General features: G+C 38.1%; 2 protein-coding genes across 7 annotated transcripts in view; one reads left to right on the top strand and one right to left on the bottom strand.

Moving 5' to 3' along the window:
• LOC131796473 (ankyrin-2-like) overlaps window positions 1-25,036 on the top strand; it is a 178,383-nt gene that overhangs the window by 19,937 nt on the left and 133,410 nt on the right. For 4 of the 6 annotated variants that reach the window (XM_066167740.1, XM_066167744.1, XM_066167739.1 and 1 more), the window contains exon 13: window positions 1,454-4,164. In XM_066167740.1, coding sequence (XP_066023837.1) covers window positions 1,454-3,564 — 2,111 coding nt within the window. In that variant the 3' untranslated portion in view covers window positions 3,565-4,164. The other 2 variants (XM_066167741.1, XM_066167742.1) reach the window with 2 other exon arrangements.
• On the bottom strand, window positions 18,375-24,032 carry LOC131796477 (uncharacterized). Its single transcript, XM_059114070.2, has 3 exons — window positions 23,974-24,032; window positions 21,261-21,765; window positions 18,375-19,538 (listed from the first exon to the last, which is right to left on the bottom strand). Exons 1-3 carry the CDS (start codon window positions 24,030-24,032, stop codon window positions 18,375-18,377), a joined length of 1,728 nt encoding a protein of 575 aa, XP_058970053.2.

Genomic DNA, 25,036 nt, shown 5'->3' with positions numbered 1-25,036 from the left:
TTTAGATGAAACATTTGTGAGCTTGGTCAACTTATCAAACAAGAACACTGACACCCCCCCCCCCCCCATCGAATAATCATCCTCCCCTTCTCTCTTACTATCAAAAATAGATGGAAAACCTGATTCTATTTCCACTTCATTTACAACTTTAGAAATCTTCAACTACAGTCAAATCAGAACAGTTTATAGTTTATATGATTTTAATAAGCGACCTTCCTTTTAGCCACAAAAATAATTCGTGCCTAGGTGCTTATTCGAGGAAATGCATGTAAAGTTATTAAGTGTGGTGAAGCAAAGACCTTCGTGTACCAGTAATTGCTGATTGGGATGAAGCTATATAACATGTGTAGTATTTCTTTAACAGCTTCTGGTATTTCTGCTTTACTTTCAACTTAAAAGGAAATGCACGGAAATACCAGTAAAACTTTATTAATGAAAGCACTATTAGAAAAGAAATGAGGTAGTTCTCAAACATAGAACAATGGTGATCAAAGAAGAGCTATTTACATGTATTCACGTTTGCTTACATGTCATCCAGCACAAATAGATCAAACATATCAATATACCATATGCCTTTTAGCAATTTATGTATTTCAACCAATTTTGGAATTGGGAAATGTGAAGGGATGGGCGGGGGGGGGGAGGGGGGAGATGAATGAAGAGTAATAGAGAGCAGGAAATTACGGAAAAGAAGGGAATATGGTAGTACTGCTATCAGACTTTGTTCTCATATTGTGTAAAAGTTGTTTTCCTTTTGTTTGGGTTCATTCCTTTAATACCCAATGTTGACCAACGTGTAATTCCGCACAACATCTTAATTTAGAGCCTCTTCTAGCAAGAAGGGGCACAAATTTGTTTTTTAGACAGAAAATTGGGTAAGTTGTAAAGCACAACGAAGCCTGCCACGATATGATTTTTTTTTCTAACTGTCAACAGACTTCAATACCAAGAACATAGCTGCTCGGCAAATGCCGAAAATTAGTGATTTAAAAGTCATAGAACATAATTTTCATATCCTGTCTCTAACGCTTACGTCAACTGAAATTCAATCAAATCAAGACTTTGCTTTAGGAGTTTTCTTAATTATCTGTTGGGACTTTTGTTGATACAATGTGTTACATTTGTTCTGACTACTCGTATCGAGATAAGCAACCATTTTCCAGTAGAAGTTTGAAATGATGAAATCTCCTCGCGCGAGGTGATTTTAGCGAGATGTGACGCAATCCTTGACCAATCAGAGTGCATGCATCTCAATAGTCACCAGAGCAATTAAACCTATCAGTCATTATTATTATTATCATAATTACTATTACTATAATTGTTATTTTTAAAAATTTTTTTGTTACCCAATTTTCCTCCTAACGGGGCTAGTTCGAAAATAAATCTCATGTCTCTACATCCTCCTTGGAGTTTGATGCCAATCTTAATTTCCTTTCACATTATACGATTTTAGGCGACACATCTGTGAGCGAGAACAACAAAGAATTGAATCAGTTACACTCTGTTGAAAAAGAAGGTGACGTCACTGAGATGAAATCGACGCTTCCTCGTGGGTTTTCTGTCGACTACAGGAACACAACAGGCAGAACGCCGCTAATGAATGCTGCTTTGAATGGCAATGTTCAAGCGGTGAAGAGTATGATTAAAAGGGGAGCAGATCCTTCCCTGACGGACAACAAACAATGGAACACGTTACATCATGCCGCATCTGGCGGAGACACTGATATTATATCTCTAATCCATACTCACCTGCCCAACATTGAGTCAAAAACAGGCGAGGGTCTAACGCCACTAATGGTGGCGGCTGTCCATGGCAAATTACATGCAGTGAAATGGTTTCTTGAGAAGGGAGCAACTGTAGCCTGTGAAGATAAAGGAGGTTGGAACACGTTACATTGTGCCGCATCTGGCGGAGACACTGATATTATATCTCTAATCCATACTCACCTGCCCAACATTGAGTCAAAAACAGGCGAGGGTCACACGCCACTAATGGTGGCGGCTGCCCATGGCAAATTACATGCAGTGAAATGGTTTCTTGAGAAGGGGGCAACTGTAGCCTGTGAAGACAAAAGAGGATGGAACACGTTACATCATGCCGCATCTGGCGGAGACACTGATATTATATCTCTAATCCATACTCACCTGCCCAACATTGAGTCAAAAACAGGCGAGGGTTACACGCCACTAATGGTGGCGGCTGTCCATGGCAAATTACATGCAGTGAAATGGTTTCTTGAGAAGGGGGCAACTGTAGCCTGTAAAAACAAAAGAGGATGGAACACGTTACATCATGCCGCATCTGGCGGAGACACTGATATTATATCTCTAATCCATACTCACCTGCCCAACATTGAGTCAAAAACAGGCGAGGGTCTAACGCCACTAATGGTGGCGGCTGTCCATGGCAAATTACATGCAGTGAAATGGTTTCTTGAGAAGGGGGCAACTGTAGCCTGTGAAAACAAAAGAGGATGGAACACGTTACATCATGCCGCATCTGGCGGAGACACTGATATTATATCTCTAATCCATACTCACCTGCCCAACATTGAGTCAAAAACAGGCGAGGGTTACACGCCACTAATGGTGGCGGCTGCCCATGGCAAATTACATGCAGTGAAATGGTTTCTTGAGAAGGGGGCAACTGTAGCCTGTGAAAACAAAGGAGGATGGAAGATGTTACATTTTGCCGCATTGAGCGGAGACACTGATATTATATCTCTAATCCATACTCACCTGCCCAACATTGAGTCAAAAACAGGCGAGGGTTACACGCCACTAATGGTGGCGGCTTTCACTGGCAAATTACATGCAGTGAAATGGTTTCTTGAGAAGGGGGCAACTGTAGCCTGTGAAGACAAAAGAGGTTGGAACATGTTACATCTTGCCGCAGAGAGCGGAGACACTGATATTATATCTCTAATCCATACTCACCTGCCCAACATTGAGTCAAAAACAGGCGAGGGTTACACGCCACTAATGGTGGCGGCTTTCATTGGCAAATTACATGCAGTGAAATGGTTTCTTGAGAAGGGGGCAACTGTAGCCTGTGAAGACAAAGGAGGATGGAACGTGTTACATTTTGCCGCAGAGAGTGGAGACACTGATATTATATCTCTACTCCATACTCACCTGTCCAACATTGAGTCAAAAACAGGCCAGGGTCTAACGCCACTAATGGTGGCGGCTTTTACTGGCAAATTACGTGCAGTGAAATGGCTTCTTGAGAAGGGAGCAACTGTAGCCTGTGAAGACAAAAGGGGTTGGAGCCCGTTACATCATGCCGCAAAGGGCGGTGACCCTGATACCATTGATCTTATCCTTACCCACCTGCCGGACGTTGACTCAAAAACAGCTGATGGTGAAACACCTCTTATCATCGCTGTTTCTGATGGTGAGCTGCAGGGTGTAAAGTATCTTCTTGAGAGGGGAGCCAATCCTTTGGCTAAAGATAACAAAGGACAGGATTCTCTGTATCATGCCTCATCATGTGACTCAGATTGTTTGGACTTGCTATTGAATCACGTGCCTAGAAGTGAGTCAACAACGGGCAATGATTAACTCAGGTTGGTGAAGTAAGCTTTACAGCTTATTTTATGTTTGCTTAACTCTTCAATGTCAAAATGTAACCTACTGGTTTGTTTGTTCCGTCAACTTCGAAGCCGTTTTGGAGGAGGTTTTTAACAGGCTGTGTGTTATTTGATATTTTACCTACTAGACCTACGTACAATCTGTACAACTTGTGAGCTGTTCAACAGTTTCGGTACGGAATAGCTTCTGTCGTTAAAGTTGCACTTGAGCCTGGGCTTTCTGTGGCATGTTGGCTGAGTGTAATGATTTAGTTCCATTAAGCTAGTTGATTTCAACTCTGTGTCCATACACGCATCATTCTCAGAATTTGCTTATCCAGCTTGTGAAAGCTTTCATGAAATAAAAGCTGTACAAGTCACCCGAAGACAAAAGTCAGTGGCATTTGGACAGAGCACAGCCATAAGCTTAAAACATATGAATGATTCGAATGAATCGTATGTTGCGGTGTTAGTGCTGGGCTGCATTTGGCATGAGACGATATGTACCAAGAGATACATTCTCTTAGCGCAGCGTGTTGTTGTTCAATTGTCGGAGGAATCTTCATTTCTCTTCCTAAAATACTCTTTGGTTTTTTCTCTTAGGTTACAAAATGCGTGGTTTTGTCAATATTTGAGGTTCCCTTGTGGTTTGTACTATACTGGAAAAGCTGTTAGTGTATGTCTACAATATTACCAGTGATTTTATTTTTATCTAGTTAAACGTTTTTATAATTGATGTAATTTTATGTATATTTCACAAGTACGAGGGTGTTTTTTTACTAGGACGTATTAATTTCAAAGACAGAAGTGTAGGTTTCTGCAACATTAACGGCCTCTTTATTTTCCTATTTAAGACGTTTCAAAATTAATGTGATTTTGTATAGTTTTCACAAGTAAATAGTTTTTTTTTACCACATAACTTTTTATTATTATAGAACATATAGATGTAATGTAACGGCTTTGTAGTTTGATACAAAAGTTGGAAATATGAACGTAAATCGCATTTCGTTGAACAAGTTTGTCTTAGCTGAAAATGTCTTCCGATAACATTTGTATCAAGCTAAAATCGAGGTTGGAATGTTTTTGTAAAATTTGAAAAAAGAAGTATGAATTCAGACGTTTAGCCAGTGTATTTTGCATAGCAGATCTATTTTTTAAATACTATTTTATATAATAGCACATGGCTTTTACTTTTAACGCGATCGATGTTTAGAATATTTCATTTTTCAAGGAAACCTGTTAATAGAATACATGAAAAAATTTCTGCATTCTGATTGGTTGCAATACAGTTTTCATGAAACACCAATGCAGAAGAGAGCTAATACAGTGCAGAACATTGTTAATTCAGTAAAAAAAACCGTAACGAACTGTATAATAGCTTAAAAAAGAAAGACATGTCGAAAGTTTTCTTCTTTGACGTAACACGTTGATTTGACCCAACACACAATGATGTTTGCAGGGTTTGAATGAATCTTTGTGTACGTGTTTTACCTTTTGTTTCTTTCTGCATTGTCAGTGAAGCTATGTCGAAAATTAGTTCATTTTAAAAGGAATAAGAAGTGACATGACTTTTCTTAGGCAAACTGAAATGAGTAAGCACTCGTAATTTTTAGAAAGACAACGAATTTCACACGCCCTACGGGCACGTGCAATTAAGATGGTTTAAAAAATAAAAAACAAAAAACTGGGGTATTTATACCAAATGTCACTCGAAGTAGTGCGATTACCTGTACCAATAAAGAAATAATAACATCACTGAGAGGCTCTAATTACAACAAATTTTTAGGTAACCTTTGTAAGCGACGTTATGACTGTAGTCAATAAAATTTTATATCACCGAACGAAAGAAAGTCTTGTTTGTCAAAGGGAATGACTTTGATATTTCTAGCGTCTGAGAAAGTAGTGAAAAAAATCCTTGTTTGGATAAATAGGGAGAAAGGGGAGGTTAAAGGGAGCAGTACATGTATATATCGTCTATGGGGAAGGAGGCCTTTTTTTTTCGGGGGGGGGAGACTTTTTGGTTTTTTTAGGGGGAAGGGAGGTTGGACCAGTTGTCACTAATAGAGCATCTGGAGGGGGGTGTCTGCTGATAAGGGAAATCCTTAAAATACTACAGAGCCATAGAAGGGTGGCGGGGGGAACAAAATGTTCCCACCCTGCTAACCCCCCACCCCCAGATGATAAATAATAAGCGGCCCCAAACAAACAAGCCAAAACAAAAAACATTCGAGAGATTGAAGAACTGCGTTTAGGAAGGGTACAGTTGGTGACTCTTGCCAGTCCTCTCCCCACGTTCGCATTAAGTGAGCCTTTGAGGATTGTGTCAGCGTCAGTTTTGGCATAATTTAGCAAACCGCTGAAGTATACAAGATGGTTGTTGTTTTTGTATGCTTGTTTAATAAACTTGACTTTGCATATCTAACTAGGCTACTCAAAAACTAGGTAATTTAGTTTATCAACTGAGTTGATAACGTAAATTGGTCACCGCAAAGAGTTTAGCCGCTGAAGTTTTGAGCGTTAGAGCGATTGACGAAGGGCTAATGCTCGAAACGTCAGCTTTTAAAATTTTCACGGGGGCCAATTAACTTTATCAATTCAGTTGATAATAGCAAACTACCCTATTATACTCTGACACCGATGCAGCACCACTGTTTCTTTAGAAACTTGCCCCTTTTACTCAAAATCTATGCAGGCAAGGGAAAGGTGCATGTGACACAGCAGCAATTAATCTAGAAAGTATGGGTCACATGATGAGGCGAGATGTAAAGAATCCTGTCTGTTGTCAGTCCTTAGCCAAAAGATTTGCGCCCTCGAAGGTTATACTTTACACCCCACAGTTTGCCATGACAAACAACAATGATTAGAGATGCATCACCACAGGCGGTTTTTACCTATGCAGCACATCCCATCGTTGTCTACACAGGTTGCAGTTGTCCTCCTCTCACAAACCATTTCACTGCATGTCCCTTACCAGTCCGTTACCAGTCACTGCATGTCCCTTACCACTCCCTTACCAGTAAAACCAGCTACCATAAGGGGCAAGGGACCCTGCTCTGCGTTCCTTGGGTCAATGTTTGGCACGTCAAGAAGGATAAGATTATTGATGTCAGTGTCAGTACTCTGTGCGGAAAAACAGAACACATTCTTACATCCTGTTCTTTTCACTGGTTGCAGTTACTTCCTTCTCAAGAAACCACTACACGGCCTGTCAATTACAATTCACAAAAGGAATCATAAATAGGGAGAGATTCTCAGCAGACCTTGACTCAATGTTTGGCACGTGGCTTAATATCAAGGCAATAATTTAAAGGTTACCACCCAGTGCAGCAAGTTGTAATGAATTCCATCCCCCTTTCTTCATCAGACACAGATCTGCTCCTCTCTTCATTAAACCCTGAACCTTGAACCTTGCCACTCACAGAAACATTCATTAGCAGCGTTCTACCTTTTGCATCTTGGGAGTCAACAGAAAAAAAAAGTCATATTATTTGAACAGAAATTTGAAAATAAATTTTAAAAGAAAGGCAACCAATAATAATAATAATAATAATAATAATAATAACGGAAATATCTTCACAGTGGAAATGAAAGCATTTCAAAATATCACTCAATACTTTTCCAGGTAAGTACTCAGTTGCTCAGAAACTGACATTGATCCACAGAAACAGGGGGAGCACCATTTTTATGTATTAAAGAGGGTGGACGATGAAAAGTTATGCACTTCTGAGGGGAGTGGGTCATCTGTGAAACATGCTTTAATCTGATGATACAGGAAGTGTATTATAGATAGTACAATTTTTATGACTTTGTTGAGTTAAGACTATAAGTGAGGCTCAATATGCTGTTAATCAGTTCCTCAAATTCTATGTGAAACTATGATTAAGAATCAGCATGATCTAATTTTAGGAACAGCAGAACAGCTTTTGAAAACCTACCGATGCTGTAACCACTTTAGACTAGCTGCTTACCATAAGTAACTCATATTTGAAACTCCAGCTCAAATTGCACTTTAAATTGAATACGTTTGAAACCAAAAATCCCCTTTCTTTGAAATGTTTTGTTTTTTAAACACAGGTATCTTGTTCCCAAACTTATTAACTGATCTATTCATGCTCAAATTCAAGCACAAACAAAACCTTTCAGCGGCTTTAAACCATTTCCTTCCCAAGATCTTAATAGTAATTCTCCTTACTGTCTGACCCATAATTTTTATGATGTTAGTTCAGAGAATTTGGTATTGGATCAACTTCTAATCTCCCACTAGACTTTTTCTTAATTCTGTTCACTTGTCTGCTTGATATTGTATTAACATTGTATGGAGAAATTCTGTGTTGGTCACCAGTGGAAGTCAAAGGGTTAAACAACAATTCACAGGTAAATAACAAGTCAGTTTTAATGGCATGTTATTATTTTGATAGTGTCTTTATTGTCCATGAATACACATAGAAAGATCATAATCAGACAAACTCGTCACAGGTGAGACAATTACCCAATACATCATTTTAATGGCATTGCGTTATGCAACGATAGAGTGTGATACTTAAGTGCTTTTGGATTGCCGAGCATTGTTGATCGTCTTTTCTAACAAATTTCAAATGGTAAATAAAATACAGCCTTATGCAATGAGTATCAAAACAAAATTGTCTTCGTTAGTTTAGATGACATGTCTTGCCAGAGTGAGAGATGGGTAAGTAAAAAAAAAAAAGCTGACTTAGGGTGTGGATAAAAATAACGCTTAGGAGGTGGATGGGATTCAAGGGTGGGCTCCATTTAATCGTGCAATTAGCAAAGGAAGTGGGGGGAGGGTGCTGAAATTTTTTTCATTATAGAGTTGACCGCTTGAACGATGCCATCCAACACAACTTTCATTCACTGCTTTCTGCCTGTTCCGTTTCCGGAGTCTAAAGACAATCCAAAAGGAAGCGTGGACTTCATCCTGGTGACGTCGCTGTCTCTTTCAGCAGATTGTAACTGATTCAGTTGTTGTTCTCGCTCACAAAGGTGGCGCCTAAAATCGTAAAATTTTAAAAGGAATTAAGGCAACATAATACAAGAACGATGTAGACACATAAGATTTATCATGGAACTCGTAAATTTTACTTTAGGAGAAATATTAGGCGACAATGAGATTTGCTATTGTATTCACGAGTAGTCAAGTTTTCCGGTCGATCTGTAAACCTCATAAGAGAGACTTAGAGTCTCTCTGGCCATGACCAAGTGTGTCGACGCGTGGATTAAAATGCACGCGTGATCTGCACGATACGAGCGGATCACTTGCTCAGTGCACATGCAAACAACAAGGGTGTAACTAGTTCTACCAAAGAGCAACACACGAAGTGCACGACACACCACCAGGCTAACAGACAAAATCCAAGTATCCCTAATAAGATTCACGGATGGACAACACGACCCGAGAATACATTAGGCGATTCGTACGGGTCACACGATTCGTGAATTTTTCACACGATCCCCTAGGGATCGTACGAAACTGCAAAATCCACCATGGCCTGAAAGACTCTCAAGTGGCGAAAAAAGTCTCTTTACTAACATTTATGGATCGGCACCACGATCTTACGACTCGTGAATACAACAGACGACTCGTGAATACCACAGACGACTCGCGCGTTAGGAGCGTACGACTCGTAAATACATTTCAGATCATTACACGACTCGTTACAATCCGTGGTATTGAACAATCCTCGCCAAACTTGCGAGTAAAAACAAAAAAGGAAAAGGCAGAAATGATGAGTGTCTACAAATAAGTTGTGCTCTTTCTCTCTCGATTTGCTTTATTGTAGTAATAGTTCGGCCCTAAAACAAATTCTTGCCCCTGTTGGGAATTTCTCGGTTTCTGTTCGCTGAAAAGAATCTAATTAATGTCGAACTTCCCGTTCGCTAAACACAAACAAACCACACTTGTAGAATCACGTTTTTTTTTTTAATACATTCTCCTCACTGGTTTCACAAGGTTTTTCCTCTAAACTCACAAGGATGCGTTCTTCAAAAATTACAATAAAACCATTCACGTACTGTATTAAACCTATTCCTATTGATTAAACGTCATCATCCATTTCTGATCTGTGTCACTCTGCGCTTACATTCAACAGTCGCTTCCAGTCGGTGATTAGTAATCAAATAATCAAGTCAAACACGAACAACGAAAAAAGTAAAATGCCAATAATTTCAACACCTCTTATGGAAAAAGAGGCTCTAATTAAAGATGATATGAGAAATTACATCTTAATCAACTTTGAGTTTTAAAGGGATTGAGGCAAAGCACCAGAATATAGATGTTACAAAAAATTGAAGTAAAAAGTGTAATATCGCTGATCGGTCCCAGTCTCTCCCCCTTGCATATTAAATTACTGATAAGCACATGGTATACCTTTTACAACAGTGACTGTATCTGTTGCTGTAAAAGATTCTTTTTTATTTATCTCTGCTTGTTCTCAGAACGGTTGAATCATGTACAGCTGTTTAACTCAGATACCTTTACAATGTAATGTAAAGCTTATTCACTGGGTATGCACTCTTCTCGTTTGTTCCAGCTCTCTGTTTTCAACTCAAGTTTGTTAATAAGTATTAATTTCCTATATAATATATTACTGTTTTCATATTGTCTTCTATTTGTTTACTTCTAAGTTTATTTTGCAATTACCTATCAGATATTAAGCAGCAATAAAGTTGTGTAAAACAAAACACAACACAGTCTGGACAGCTGTGTGAAGCTTTGTACTCACAGTTAACCCTTGAGCCCCTAAGACTGACTTGCATCTAATTTCTCCTTTCTATTTCACCCATAAATCAAACATGAAAGTTAGGAGAATAGAGGAGATGATCACCAACTAAAGCAGCTCTTGACTGTTACACAAATTCTCCTTGTCAGCCTCTTTGAAAATGTATGGAGAACAGTATGGAGAATATACATACTGATGTTAGGATGTAAAGGGTTAAGAGAAAATATAAGTAATTACCTCTCTGTAAGTTAATAGCATTAAGCCTACAGAGATATGAATGCACATAGCTCACTCTTACATGCCAATACTCTTTTCTTTTCAGATGTGTAAGCCTTAATCACAATAATTGGCCACTTCTTTGCGATGTAAATATGCCATATTATGTGTTCTCTGGGACACTTTGCAGCCCTTATAGGTATGCAATACATATCTATTTCAACAAAATATTAATTGGCACATCTTTCCTTCATTGCTGGTGTGTACCAAAATATTTTTATCAAACCAGCTTTTTCTTCTGTACCCTGCCAATCCCAAATCAAAATTGACCAAATTTAAGTTGCAGAAGAATCAAAACTTGACCCAACAATACTCTAAGTGCTACCAAGAGGTAGCTAAAAATCTGTGTATAACTAAAAGTTCCAATGTGCAGTCATCATCACCATTAAAAGTTTTCTTCTATAACCATTTTAAAATTTGCTTTTAACTGGTTTTCTGTGGCATCTCTTTATAATTCATTCAAAAATGTCTGATACAGTTGTATAAAGTTTTGACTGATTGCAAGCATACAACTTGATTCTCCTATCAATTAAACTTTTACTTTGGTCACCCAGTTGGTGCTTGGAGAATTTGAATGCAAAATGATGCATGTAACTCTGAGCTGCTGAACGTAATAAGATGTTCTCTTTTATCTTCAGTATGCATGTGGCTTATTTTTCAGAAAAGAAACAAATTAGGGCCTAACCTGCAATATTACAATGGATATTCACAGAACTGATGCAGACTCTTTTTGTTCATTGCTCTGTTTCTCCATCTTCTAAGCTGTTTTACATGCGTGAAACATTGACTATGGACGATGGAAAGAAAAATCAAGTAAGCCTATATCATAGCCAGTAAACATCACAACCCCAAACACAAACAAAAGAAAGAGCAAATTAAGATTGTTTCTCAGGAGCTGAACTTTATTATTGTCCCAAAATGAAAATTTTTATTGTTCCTAACCTTCTTTTTCATTGATGAACTAAATTAAGGAATACAATTAGCCTGCAATGGCTTCATCAGGATGTTGAATACTCAAAGGCAATTAATTTTCCATAAGGTTTGTTTCACAAATGATTTAGTTTTTGATTCCTGATGATAACTTACCGACTGTTACACCATTTTTGTGAAAAAATTTAAGGCCAGCTGCTATGCCACCACAATGTCTCTCCCTAAGGTAGAACAAGAACAAAGGTATTGAATGTAAAAATTAAGCATTCACAGAAGATAAATGAATCACATGATTCTGATCTGTCATCATGCAAACTCCACTCTAAGCTTTGCATTCTGTTTAGATCACACAATGCATAAAAAAATCCTTTTCAGGTTCCTCCATGACTTTCCAATTAAATTCTATATGGTTTTAATCATTAGTTAGAGAAATGCTTTCAAAATTATGAACTTTCAATATACAAAGTCATTAACAAATTGTTATGATTATATCTACAGAGCCCAGTCATGGTACTGCACATACAAATAATATGGTGCAATAAAGTTACAGGTGTCATCACACCACTGTACTTGTCTACATCTGTAGACAACAGATTTCACATGTTTCTTAGTAAATGTTTTACTATTGTTCTACTACACCCATGCGGTGTACTTTTAGCTGTTAAATCTAATATATCATGCTCAAGACGTCCAGATTTGGAAGAAGATATTTGCGAACTCTTATGGGCCGAGATTCCACTGAAAAATTCAGGATCATACTTCCTAGGAGTATTCTACCGCCCTCCTTCAAGTAACATGAACTACCTAGAGGGCCTTAAAAGGTCACTGGAAAAAGTTACAGTGGTATCTGATCACACTAATATTGTTGTTTTGGGTGACTTTAATTTTCCAGATATTGATTGGAACTTGATATGCCCTTCTCAACCAAATGTCTTATCAGACTATTTCTGCGATAATATTGTGAACTTCTATGGTTTCTCTCAATTGATCGATGAGCCTGCACGTCAAGATGCTATCCTAGATAGATATCCTTGTGATATCTAATCGTCCAGAATCAATTAAAAACATCCAAATTTAGGACGGAATTGGCTCTTCAGACCACAATATTGTCTCTCTCAAGTTGACATGCAAAGTCACTTGTCCATATCAACGACCAAAACAAATCTTTGTGTACAAAAATGCTAATTGGGATGACTTTCGTCTTGAACTATCAAATATCCCATGTGACGCTATATTGATCCACAATGACACAATAGAAGAGGTTTGGTTAAATTGGAAGTGTGCATTCTTTAAAGCCGTTGAAAACAACGTTCCTTCAAGGAAAATAAAATCAAGACAAAATGTGCCCTGGATCACTTCTGATATACGCAAGCTATTCCACAAAAGAAAACGCCTTTGGAAGAAAGCCAAATCTACCCAGCTTGACGTTGATTGGAATAAATATAAATCGTTATGGAATAAAGTTAAATCGGAACTTAATAAGAGTTATTACCAACATGTCACTCATTAATTGATTCCAAAAACCCGAAACGCTTCTGGTCTTTTATAAAATCCAAAACGAAATGCAAATCAATACCTGTCACTATGAAATGGTCGGATCGTGGTGTCACGGCTTCTACTGGCAAGGACAAAGCAGAGTTATTTTGCAAATTTTTCGCGTCGGTGTTTACCCGCCATGACCCAGCTACTGGTGTCGATGAGGATGCCCATTTACATGGTTCAGGCTTCGATATACCAGATCTCATGTGCTCTAGTGCTAATGTGGGAGAGCTCTTGCTTACCCTTGATGTGAATAAAGCCACTGGCCCGGATGGTTTGTCTGCACGTTTGCTCCGAGAGGCAGCTCCTGTAATTTCTGATCCACTTTCAAAGTTATTCAATATGTCTCTGACTAGAGGGAAACTACCTCGTGACTGGAAGTGTGCCAACATTACCCCAGTTTATAAAAATGGTGGTAAAGAATATGTTTCTAACTATCGTCCGATTTCTCTAACATCGCTTGTAGTTAAGACCCTAGAGAGGCTAGTCACAAGACATATTATGGCTCATCTAGAAGATCATGGCTTGTTAAGCCCTCATCAATATGGCTTTCGAGCTGGTTTTTCCTGCACATCCCAACTTATTCGCCTATTTCACTCCTGGGCATCAGCCTTAGATAAAAACAAAACATCAGATGTAGTCTTCCTAGACTTTGAGAAAGCGTTTGACTCAGTCCCACACAAACATCTCATCTCTAAGCTTGGCTGATATGGTATCAATGGTCAGATTCTCGAGTGGCTAGGTGATTTCCTGCAAGATCGTTTTCAACGTGTTGTTCTGGAAGGTGAAAGCTCAGACTGGTCCATGGTTTACTCTGGTGTCCCCTCAGGGGAGTATTGTTGGGCCAGTGTTGTTCTTGTTGTATGTCAATGATATACCTGAGAACCTATCGTGCTCAAGTGAAATGTTTGCCGATGATACTCAATTGTTTAACTCAGATCAGCCATCATCTGTTCATCAACCTGTGTGTGAAAGCTTGTCTCAGATCGTAGACTGGTGTAAAAAGTGGCTTTTGAAACTTAAAGCAACTAAGTGCAAATGTATGAGAATCACAAGATCTAGATCTGTAACACCATGCTCGTACAACATCAATTCAATCCCACTGGAACAGGTTAAAACACACAAACATCTTGGAGTCATTATATCATCTGACTTATCTTGGAAACCGCATGTTCTCTATGTTGCTGCTAAAGCAAATAAGATAGTTGGCCTACTAACGCGCACATTTGGAAAATGCTCTGGAGCAATAACAATTGGACATAAGTCTATGGTTCGGCCAATTGTTGAGTATGCTTGTCCTGTGTGGAATCCACATCAACAATATCTGTCTGATAAGCTTGAAAGAGTGTAAAGGAATGCTTCCAGGTGAATCCTTGGTAGTTCTATCGACTATAGTGAACGTTTGGAGTATCTTGGCTGGCCAACACTCAACTCGCGTCGTGAATTTCTTAGTTTAGTGCAATTATTCAAATTCATTAATGGTTTTTCAAGAGTAAACTTATGTAATTACTTATCTTTCTCCAATAGTCGGACGAGATCTACCAACAATGTCAAAATCTGGACGCCTTATGCTCGAACAAACAACCTCAAGAACTCTTTTTGGTTTAAATATAAAAAAATCTGGAATGACTTGCCAAATGACATAATTAGCTCTAGCTCTGCTAGTAAGTTTAAAAAAAAACTGAAAGATCACACTTTTAAATAATATCAATGATATTGCACCAATATCTATTTATCAATTGAGTTTTTTTTCAAATGATTTTTACCTTTTAATTTTAGTTCTATTTTTATTGCATGTTTCTTTCATTCTGGGGACTGCTGTTAATGAGGATTTAGTTCCTCTCTGGCTTGACCCTTTTTTCCATTTTGCATTTCGATGTTATTTTTATTTTTCATCTGTCTGTAAATATGCTGTAATTATTTTCTCTGCTTTTTTTAATTTTTTTTTCTATTATCATTATTATTATCTTATTATTTAGGCAACTGAAGTTATTATAAATAAATAAATAAATAAATAAACTATTGGAAACAATTGTAGCTGTGAATACCTTGAGGTCTCTTTTAGTTAACTGAAGTAATTATTAACTTATCATTTCTTTATACACGTACTTAGCAAATTAGACAACCTTTCTTGCAAGACAAATGCCATACTTCTGAATTCATTATAAGTAAGTCAACAATGAGTTAACTTTAATAAACAAAATGCCAAGACTAGCTACTATTTAACAACTATTCTTGTGTATTTAATGACTGGAGAACATTCTTTCTTAAAGGCTAGTCAGAGAGGCAACAAACATTTCACTACCATTACATTCATGGAAATAGCATCCACTTGTTCTTTCTCTTGATAAGTCAAATCCATACGCAAAGATGTTAGCACCATTGCCATCTTTAATGGCATCAACTTTCACCTGATGAAGCAATACAAAGCTTTTACTGTAAATCCACAGACTAGAAACATGGAAAAGGAATCTATACAGCATACAAGTGTAATAGCATGATGCTATGTATAATTTTCAAATACAAATCAAGTATTAATAAGTCACTTTTCAGAGAGGGCACATGTGCATCTTTGAAAATTAAGTGTTTTTGCTTTAAATGACTAATATGTTTTGCATTCCAGTTACACAACAACAATTAATAATGTAGCTGATTATATCTCTCAGTTAATACATGCAAAATGATTGGTCAATTTAGCAGGCTGTATTTCACTGTATAGCACGCTAAATTCAAAAGTTTGTTTGATTTGGTTTCTTCCCCTCTATTTGAATCCAGAGAGAGAGACTAAATATTGTACTGATCTTCTTTTCTTAGTCACTACTGTAAGTTACAGAACCTTGTTTTTCACCCCTCAGATTTATGGTCTACATGTGTTGCCTTTGGGCTTTGCCAGCTGAAAAAATGAAGGTCCATAACTTAATGTAGAGACCTTTGATTTTGGATAAACCCTGACAAAAAATTGATAAATTCCATAGGGTTTTATTGAGTAACTGTAGGAAGAGAAAATTGAAATCACTTACCGCAAATCTAAACTTTTTAACTGGATGAACATTGTTTTTGTCAAGAAGAGAGAACATTTGTGCTACAAAGGATGGCATGGAGAAAAACAAGGTCATAGTACTTAATATTTTACAAAACATTCAGAAAATGCATCCATTAAGTAATGAAGATTTAAGTAATTAAAAAATGGTCTGTTCTAGAAGAGTGGCCTCAAGATTGGATCTGTGTTCGATCACCACCAAAGATAGCCTACAAAGGAGCAAGCTAGGGGAATTATTAGAGCTATGTGGATTTTAAATGCTGCATCTTTAGTTCCTTGATGCCTTGAGCCAGTAAAATTTACAATAAGCTCTGTAGCCCAACAGTAGTTGTCATCATGTGTACAGTTGTACACTAAACCTCTTGGAAGTATGGAATTACAATTACACGTTAACATTGCAATAACTTGGACCACTATTCCCTTTGTTAGAGTCCACCATTCCCTCTATCAGGCTTATTTTCAATACATGTAGATCGAAAGTGAGAACCTCGAAATTGATGATAATAATAATAATAATAATAATTATTATTATTATTGATTAACTGAGGAGATTCCACTGAAATAACTGATCATGAGAACATCAGCAATTTAAATCGCAAGATTACAAATAAACTCTTGATTAGTACTTGATCAGATCAAATACAAGTAAGTAAATAAAACCAGTCACTGAAAACATTTCCGCACTGACCTTGCCACCAGCCTCGCCAATGTACACAATCCCTAGCTTTCGTCCTGCTTGCATTTTTCCATAAAATGGGCTTTCCCACACCGAAATACAAATCGCCAGAACAAGGCTAAAACATGGCGAATTCAAAGAACTGCGTTTCTTATCGCCACCTTGAGTGGCAGTTGATTTGCAACGCTATTTACAGCTTGGTAACCCGGCACAAGGAGAAAGTAAACGTGGGCTTGAGAAAGGAACAGGAAAAAGGAAACGACCACTGCATTTTAGGAAAGCTTTTAAACTCTTTATGGTGGCCAGTTTACGTTATCGTTTTTGTTCAGGTGGAAGTCCCTAGTTCGAATAGGGTACGGAAATTATTCTGTGGATTTGAATCCTTTTTAGGGCCTCAAAAAGTTCATGGTTACCATAGAATCAATAGCTGGGATATGTGTATGTGCATTTAAACGTTCAATCCGTAGTGGGGAGTTAAGACGCAAACCTTTTCCTCATTAACCTATTTTTGGAGCTCGAAGCCACCGCAGGAAGAGGAACAGTTTCGGGTTACAGGTTTTTTCACTTCGAGATTACAAAACTATCCATAACATTACTGTAAGATGCCGAGAAAAACGGTTTAGTTTAATCGATACTTTTCCTTCCATAAAATGCCTGCCTAACACTAAAGTAAAAACTGCAGTACAAAGGAAACATATAAAAAACTAAAATACATAGACAATCAATGACAGTGAAAGTGAGTTTCATGCTTAGGCTACAGTAACATCATCATGCTATGAAAAAATTGATGTTTGTGACTTAATAAAACTGACTCTATTGCAATGTTGTCGTAAGATTTTCTTAATGACAAACGTCCAACTCTCGGAGAATCATAGCACTAATTACCAAGAAGGAAAAAATGATATTTAATTTAACAATTGCTTTGAGAGATGAATTCAAAATGCATTAAGTTGATATGCTGCATGTTCTATAATTACAAAAAGTTTTCCTCCTAACCTGTTCAAACGCTACTGATAACAAATACAGTCGAACTTTTCCACTTCGGTCACTTTGAGGGCGGAGGAAACTGAGGAGAGCTAGCCGTCAAAGGGAGATGAGAAATTATTTCAGAAAAGAATGAATGAGATTGTCATATTCAATAAGAGCCGAGAATAGTGGACGTTCGATTGTATGACTAAACAAGATGATAAAATATCTTCGCTTGCATACTTTTATTTCTATGAAGTCTAAATCAATGGGGTGTGTACCAAAGACGTCACAGGAAATCGATATCATGTTATAAACTAAGAAATAAGAGCTAGAGCTCTCTAGGAGCAAGCAAAGTGAATTCAAAAACGTACCAGGCCACATAAGCCCCGAGGAGCGAGTTTTACTTCTAGCTAAAACTTGCGTAATATCATTATTTGTCCTTAATATAAAGCAAGAGCATTTTGACGAGCGAACGCTTGGTACTCTTACATAAACTGTTAGACCACCGCCATTAAAAACAAGGCAAGAACGCGAGGATTAATTTTTCTTAGAGAGCCTGCACGAAAGGTAAGAGCAGGGAGGGGGAAGTGGGGAAGGAGACCAACATTGATTCAAAGTGATCGAGACTCGATGTTTTAACGTCCGGAGGCACTTTGGATTTCGTATAGGGGATGTGTCTCCTCGCTTAATCCATTTCCATTTGGGGTGCTATTTTCGTTTCCACCTTGCGCGGCTTTAAGTTTTGAATTTTCATTCTTGGCTGCAGCCAAAGCAACAGCCACAGCTTCCGCCGCCGCCGCAGCTGCACTAGCTGCAGAGGATGTAGCTATAGCTGCTGCCACAATTGCAGAATGAACCTCAGTCCCATCACGTTGAGGTACAGTTATTTTTTCGGCTAGAGCCCTCGCTACAGCTGCTGTTTGCTTAGCAGCCTCAACACACTGTGAAGTATCAGAGGAAGCTTTGCGAGATTTGAAGTACAGCCATGACACAGCACCGATAACAGACAATAACGCTGCTTTTAGAATATCATCTGCAGTTTCCCGACCATAAAATGACTGTCCAACTAATACTGGAGGGACGACAACAAAGCAGAGACCAAGGAAGCCAGGTGTATATGCGAAAAGGGTAGAAAGGCGGAAGTCATTTGCGTGGGTTGTTTCATTGATTACAAAAAATAAGGTAATGCCAAAAAAGGAAAGTATCAGCAAAATAGAAACGCCCCAAGCTGGATTAGCCATGATACCCACTGCAACCCAGCTCAAATGGTAACTAACCAAGCTCGTGCACATAATCAGCAATAATCTGCTGGAAAATGAACTAATATCCAAATCTTCACAACAAAGGCAGTTACAACAGCATATCACTAACCATTCAGGTATAAGTGCAAGGAGTACAATAAAGTCTCGCGACATATTTCCTCTTTTTGAAATTTCGGTGGATGTCCACACTCTAGTTAAAACAAACATGACCTCTATCAGCAACAGGAAACAACAAAATAGAGTTACTGAACATATCAATGGTTCTTCGTATCTACGACAAATATAATCCACCCTACTACGGTTTCCATCGCTCCCCGCAGAGAGTGATGTGCCTTGAGTGTCATCTTTTAAGTATTGTAAGACCCAAAAATATAAAAATGGACCAAAAAACATGGGGAACAGGAAAGAAAACCACAAAACTACCCTTAAATAAGAACGATCAGTAGTCTTCATGTCTGGGATGTGCCCTTCTATGACAGATTCTGCAAAATTCAAGCGTGGATCTCGCAAACCAGGAGTTACAGCAAGGTCTTGAAGCTGAAAAAAAAATTATACATCAGACGTGATTATAAGAGTGGAGCATGTAACAGTGAAAAACCGTTTTTGGTGATAGCAGGAGTATTTTATTTAAGCAGTTCTGGAGGTAGTGATCACTGACGAAGGTTTCGACAACCTAAGCGGAAGTCATCATTTTCGATTTAAAAGGCCTTTGGCAGTCAGTAAATTAGACGTTATAAACCACTCATTGATTTGCCAATAACAGAAATCTTATATGTATATGCTGTGATATATTTATATATATATGTCCCCTTGCATGTTCTTCCTCTTCCCGTCTGATAGGTTGACGAGAGGCTTGCTCCTGACGTCATCGGTATTGTATATCATTAGCTAATTAAATAACTCGCACCAACTGATCCAAGAAGTTGAAAAATAGGCATTTCCACAAGGGTCGACGAAGGTTTTCCTTTATGGAAATTTGATGGGATTTGATGGGACGCGTAAACAGGAGTCTTTGGCAATCCGACGCGGTGAAATGCCGGGGGATTAAATGTTTTTTAAAACGTCAAAAGAATGACGATTGCTTGCTTATTAATTCACGAAAATATAACAAGAGAATTTAACGAAGTGTTAGCACTACCTGTGGGCAGAGAAAGGAGAAAATTTTGCTTACCCTAAGAACCAATCGGGTTGCCAACCTCGTTACTATGTCCTCTTAAAAACAAATTCTGTGTTAAGAGGGCATAGTAACGAGGCCGGAGATAGATGGAATCTTACAAGCCTAACATAACTTTACAATTCTTGCACCCTGACTGACAGCTACGCCGTAACCATTGCTAAATGAATGGCATAAGACAAAGACAAACCTAACAAAAAAAGACAAAAATTGGTTTCCAAAATCAAGTTTTCTGACCGCCAAGGCCCGATATCTGAAACACTAAGTGAACACAGACAACTGAAAAAGCACAAAAACTAAGCTAGTTTGTAACATTTTACTGAGTTTGAGGCGACTTAATATAACTGAACCCTCTCCACACAGGGGACAGTGGCCTTTGTACAGAAATGGCCCTCGTAGAGCTAGGGATGTAAAGAGATACCTGTTTGTTACGGAGGGTATAAACTTCTCATTTTCAAACTACTCAGGAAAGCATTGTTGCCGCGAACGGTGACTAACCATTTGAAATATCAAAGTTTAATCCAAAATCCTTCACGAGGGCTTTGAGAAAACTCGCACAAAATTTTACATTGTCTAACATTAAGACCAAAAATCGAAAAACCGAACGAGATAAAAAGGTGTTAACTCGGTGGCCTCGTGGCACCGTTCGAGGATGCCGCCACCGGGCATGCACGAAAAACTTAAATGTTCCGTATGAGGACCCAGGTGACGGCTGGGCGTCGAGCAGCCGCAACAGCATATTGATACACAAACCACTCAAAATGTATCAGTGAGGATGATTCCGAAATATTTTTGTAGAAAAGAAAAATGTGAACGTGACGGTTTAGGTAAAGTGAGATTGAAATTTAGTTGAATGAGAGCCTTTTGTATTACGGACATTTTTAATTATTTCTACCATGGAAATTGTTAAATACTTGTGAAAAAATATTTCGTGGTTAATAACATGCTGCGTTTCGTCTCAGCTAAAAGACTCATCAGAAACTTTTCGGAATTTCTAAGCAAACTGGTTGAGCATTGCGCTAACATCTTGAATTCGCGAATGGGGCTTTGTGCGCTAATAAAAAATAGCTATTTGAAATACTTACGGCAGCCAGTACAGTTTTAATCATTCTTTTCCTGTCTTTTACAGAAACATTGCAGCAAAAGTATGGAATCGTGATGTTTAGTTCTTGCGTGCGTGGAGTCACCAGTATCGAGAAAAGGGATGAGATCTCCAGGAAAACAGCGGGAAAAACAGCATAAAGGCTTCTTAAACTCCATGTGTATTTCATTACAGCAGGTATGGAATCGTTGCCTGCTTTATCTGGTCCATTCTGATCATATATATTGACGAAGACTAGAACTGAGGAAGGCTCATTTGCCGGATATAAGGCGGATTCGATGTTAAAACTGTTCACATCTGATGCTAAGGATTTGTAGATGTCAGCATAGGTTCCAATACAAATAGTGGCGTCGGTGCACTCACTTATTAGGTCTGCTCTGGTGCAAATCACAAGACTACTGATCAAATAAAAGACAAGGTAGACAATTATGGATGTCCTTTGTGTCACATACGCCATTTTCTCTCTGATCGTTGATTGGAGGGTTTTCCTGTACCAAAAGAGTTAAAATGAACTAAGGTTAAAACTTTTTTAGGAAGTTATAGAAACAGATAAATCGTGAAAAGCATTATTGCTGACGAGAGATAATCAGCCTAAGAGGGGGGATCATGTAAACTTAATCGTGACTCATTCAAAACCCTCCACCATCCCCCCTCAGGCGACCGGTCCATAACATTTCCCCCTCCCCCCTCAGGCGACCGGGCCATAATCAAGTTGGAGTTGTCAAAAGTTCAAGACAACAAATGACCAGAAATAAATACAAAAACGTTTTACCTGATTTCTTTTCATAAAGTGTAAATTTTATAGGAAAATTTATCACCTGACGAGAGAATTCCGAGTTAAACTGCAAGCGAAAACCGATATCGCATGAATCGCGAAATCGTTCAGGAATTCATAAGTCAGGTAATGGATTTTCCCTGAATCTCATAATTGCATCAAAATAAGAAATCAAAGTGCTCTGTGAGCAAACTCGTAAATTGACACATGATTTTTTGGATTATGTTTAATGTTATCTGGTTTAGGGAGTTTTGTGGTTGATTGTCATATCTAGAGTACGAGCAGTAGTTCAGTGTTCGCTATTGTAGCAAAGAAACAAAGTAACGTTGGGATAAGAAGGCATTACAATTGAAATGATCATGCTATTGCATTTGACAGGGGTGGATGATGTCATGTGTTTTAAACGTATATCATTTCTGTTTCTGGTTCAAAAGAAAAGGTTGGAAGTAAACTCAATGGGTGCGTGAAAATCGAAATTCACTGTCTATCATTGTAAATATTAGAAAATCAAGGCAATACTGTCTTAATGTAAACATTAACGATTCCCTCTTTATCAAATGAGACAAACGGGAACGAGTTTCGAGTGATATACCTAAGCCAAGACTGCCACCGTCATTTTGGATCTCCGCCTGGGTAGATTTTAGTCACGTGCTAGGCAACGTATAATCAATAACAAGATAGAATTTCATTTCAGGCCCATTTATCAATTTTGTGGTGTATAACCTAAGCATTTTAGTACGTAATATGTATTTTGAATCTTCAAATTGTCTTGAAACTCAAAAGAAAATTGTTCTTTAAAAATTCACTGAAAATCGGTAGCTAAAATTGTTTGTTTAGGTGTTATTTGATTTCGTGTTAACTTGTAATTTCGTTAGTCGCCGGCATCTTTTGTTGCTTCACACAGGAAAAACACAAGATACCAAACGTGATGATCGATTTTGTCCTCAATCTCACGCCGTAACAGAAAAAGCTTTTGAACATCTGTAAACCCGAGCGCTTCGCAGTAAGTGATATTTTCAATGAATCTTCGGACCGTTCTCAAGTTCAAGGATTGTAAATTACAATTTTATGAAAAACAAGGTTGTTCTGTTATTTCAGTGTGAATCCTTGCATGCCTGCCAGTCGCTGGCGCCGCTTGTTGAAACTAAAACGAAAAAAAAAACTTTTAAGATTATCATTGGCTTCTCTGTCACCCCACCACTATTCTTAGCAACAAAGGTCGCCATTTCGTTCGTTTATTGCTCGCCAAAAACTATCAAATGCACTCAAAAGCCTAAAATCGAAAAAACGTTTACAGGAATTGACCAATCGAGCGAGCGAGCGAGCGAGTGCTATTCCCCACATCGTATCTACAACTCGCTGTTGCTTATGCGTGCAATTCACGAGTTAAAAATGAAAACAATATTAATATTGTTTGTTTTTATCCTGAGTGCGTGCCCCAGAAAACCATTTCAAAGTAAACTGTCAGAACTGTCATTGCGATAGCGAATAGGAAGCAAGGTCAGTGGTACACATTTGAATCTTCGACAACTTTAATTTTATCTTGTGCTTGTTTTTACATTTGTCTTCAATTTCAAAGTAAACTGTCAGAACTGTCATTGCGATAGCGAATAGGAAGCAAGGTCAGTGGTACACATTTGAATCTTCGACAACTTTAATTTTATCTTGTGCTTGTTTTTACATTTGTCTTCAAACTTTTTAACAAGTTTCACACTATTTTAAGGATGATAGTGGTATTTCATTGAATTTACAAGCCGTTTATCTTTAACATCTTTTTCCAAGAAGAGAAGGAAATTAATTTACACCTTTTATCTCTCTTGTGGCAAAACTGAAAGAAATGAAGTGTCCAACCGAAAGCGCTGAAAGTTTAACATCGCGATTAAAGGTATTTATTTCCTCTTCTACACGTATGGCAATCGACCCTGGCACTTCTTCCGTTGTCGCTTCTTCGTCTTGTGTGGTTGAACTTTTGCTTGCCATTTTCTAGGCCGTGTTCACAGGATTTTCTCGCTTTTATGCCTCTCCAAGAATTTGTAGTTCATTTCAAAACAGGGAAGAACCTCTGACTCACTTTGCAAAACGCTTTTGTTCGTTTTTCGCTCTTCAAAAGGTGTCAATGGTTTTGCTAACAGTTTAAAATGACATTGTAGAAAACTTTGTTACAATTTGGCGATAGTTGTTATATTTACGTGGATGCGAAACAATATCACCTAGCCTCGTTTTCAACTCGCAATTAAACGCTAAATACTTCGCTTCGTTGACCGATCAGAATGCGAGATTTTATTTAATTATGTAATTCTAATCAAAATAGGCGGAAGTTGAGTCAGTGCTTAAAAATAGTACGTTATGGAACAAGGAAGAAGCAAGGTCACATGAAAATGCAATGCACTGTGATAAAATAATCCTGAAGCAGTTACACCTGAATTGGACCGTAACTTGTTTATTCCATTATCCTTAACTCGCATACAGTCATGCTTTTGCGCCCATTGGCTTCGTTCATTACTGTTAAACAGTTAAGAATATATGAAAGTCGTATATTTGAACTGCGGATAAAGACGTGAATGAAAGTGATCCTCGCAGCAAGTTGGCTTGTTAGCTCAGTTTGTAGAGCGCTGCACCGGGGTTCAAATCCCGTACAGGCCTGAGTTTTTTTCAGGCCTTATTTTCACTACTGCCCAAGTAGTGCACATTACTGCGAGGATCACTTTCATTCACACCTTAATTACTATTCATTGAACTGCTGAAATTTCTAAGTTTTTTTCCTAATCAACGGCAACTGTGGCGAATCTCTTCGGAAAGTGGTAGATTTGGTCGATAAATAAGAACAACTTGAAGGACGAGAGGTTAATTAGACGTAATCTGGTATTGAGTATACAAACACAGTCGAGTATATGGAGTATATATGGAAACTAATATCATTGAGTCTAAAATTTGTTAGTCAAACATCGGACTGGACTAAATATTAGTTACTTCGTTGATTACTT

Source organism: Pocillopora verrucosa, chromosome 5, assembly GCF_036669915.1.
Source record: "Pocillopora verrucosa isolate sample1 chromosome 5, ASM3666991v2, whole genome shotgun sequence".
NCBI classification, from domain to species: Eukaryota; Metazoa; Cnidaria; class Anthozoa; order Scleractinia; family Pocilloporidae; genus Pocillopora; species Pocillopora verrucosa.
The sequence above is the reverse complement of the archived record's forward strand: the minus strand, read 5'-3'. Positions and strand labels throughout refer to the sequence as shown.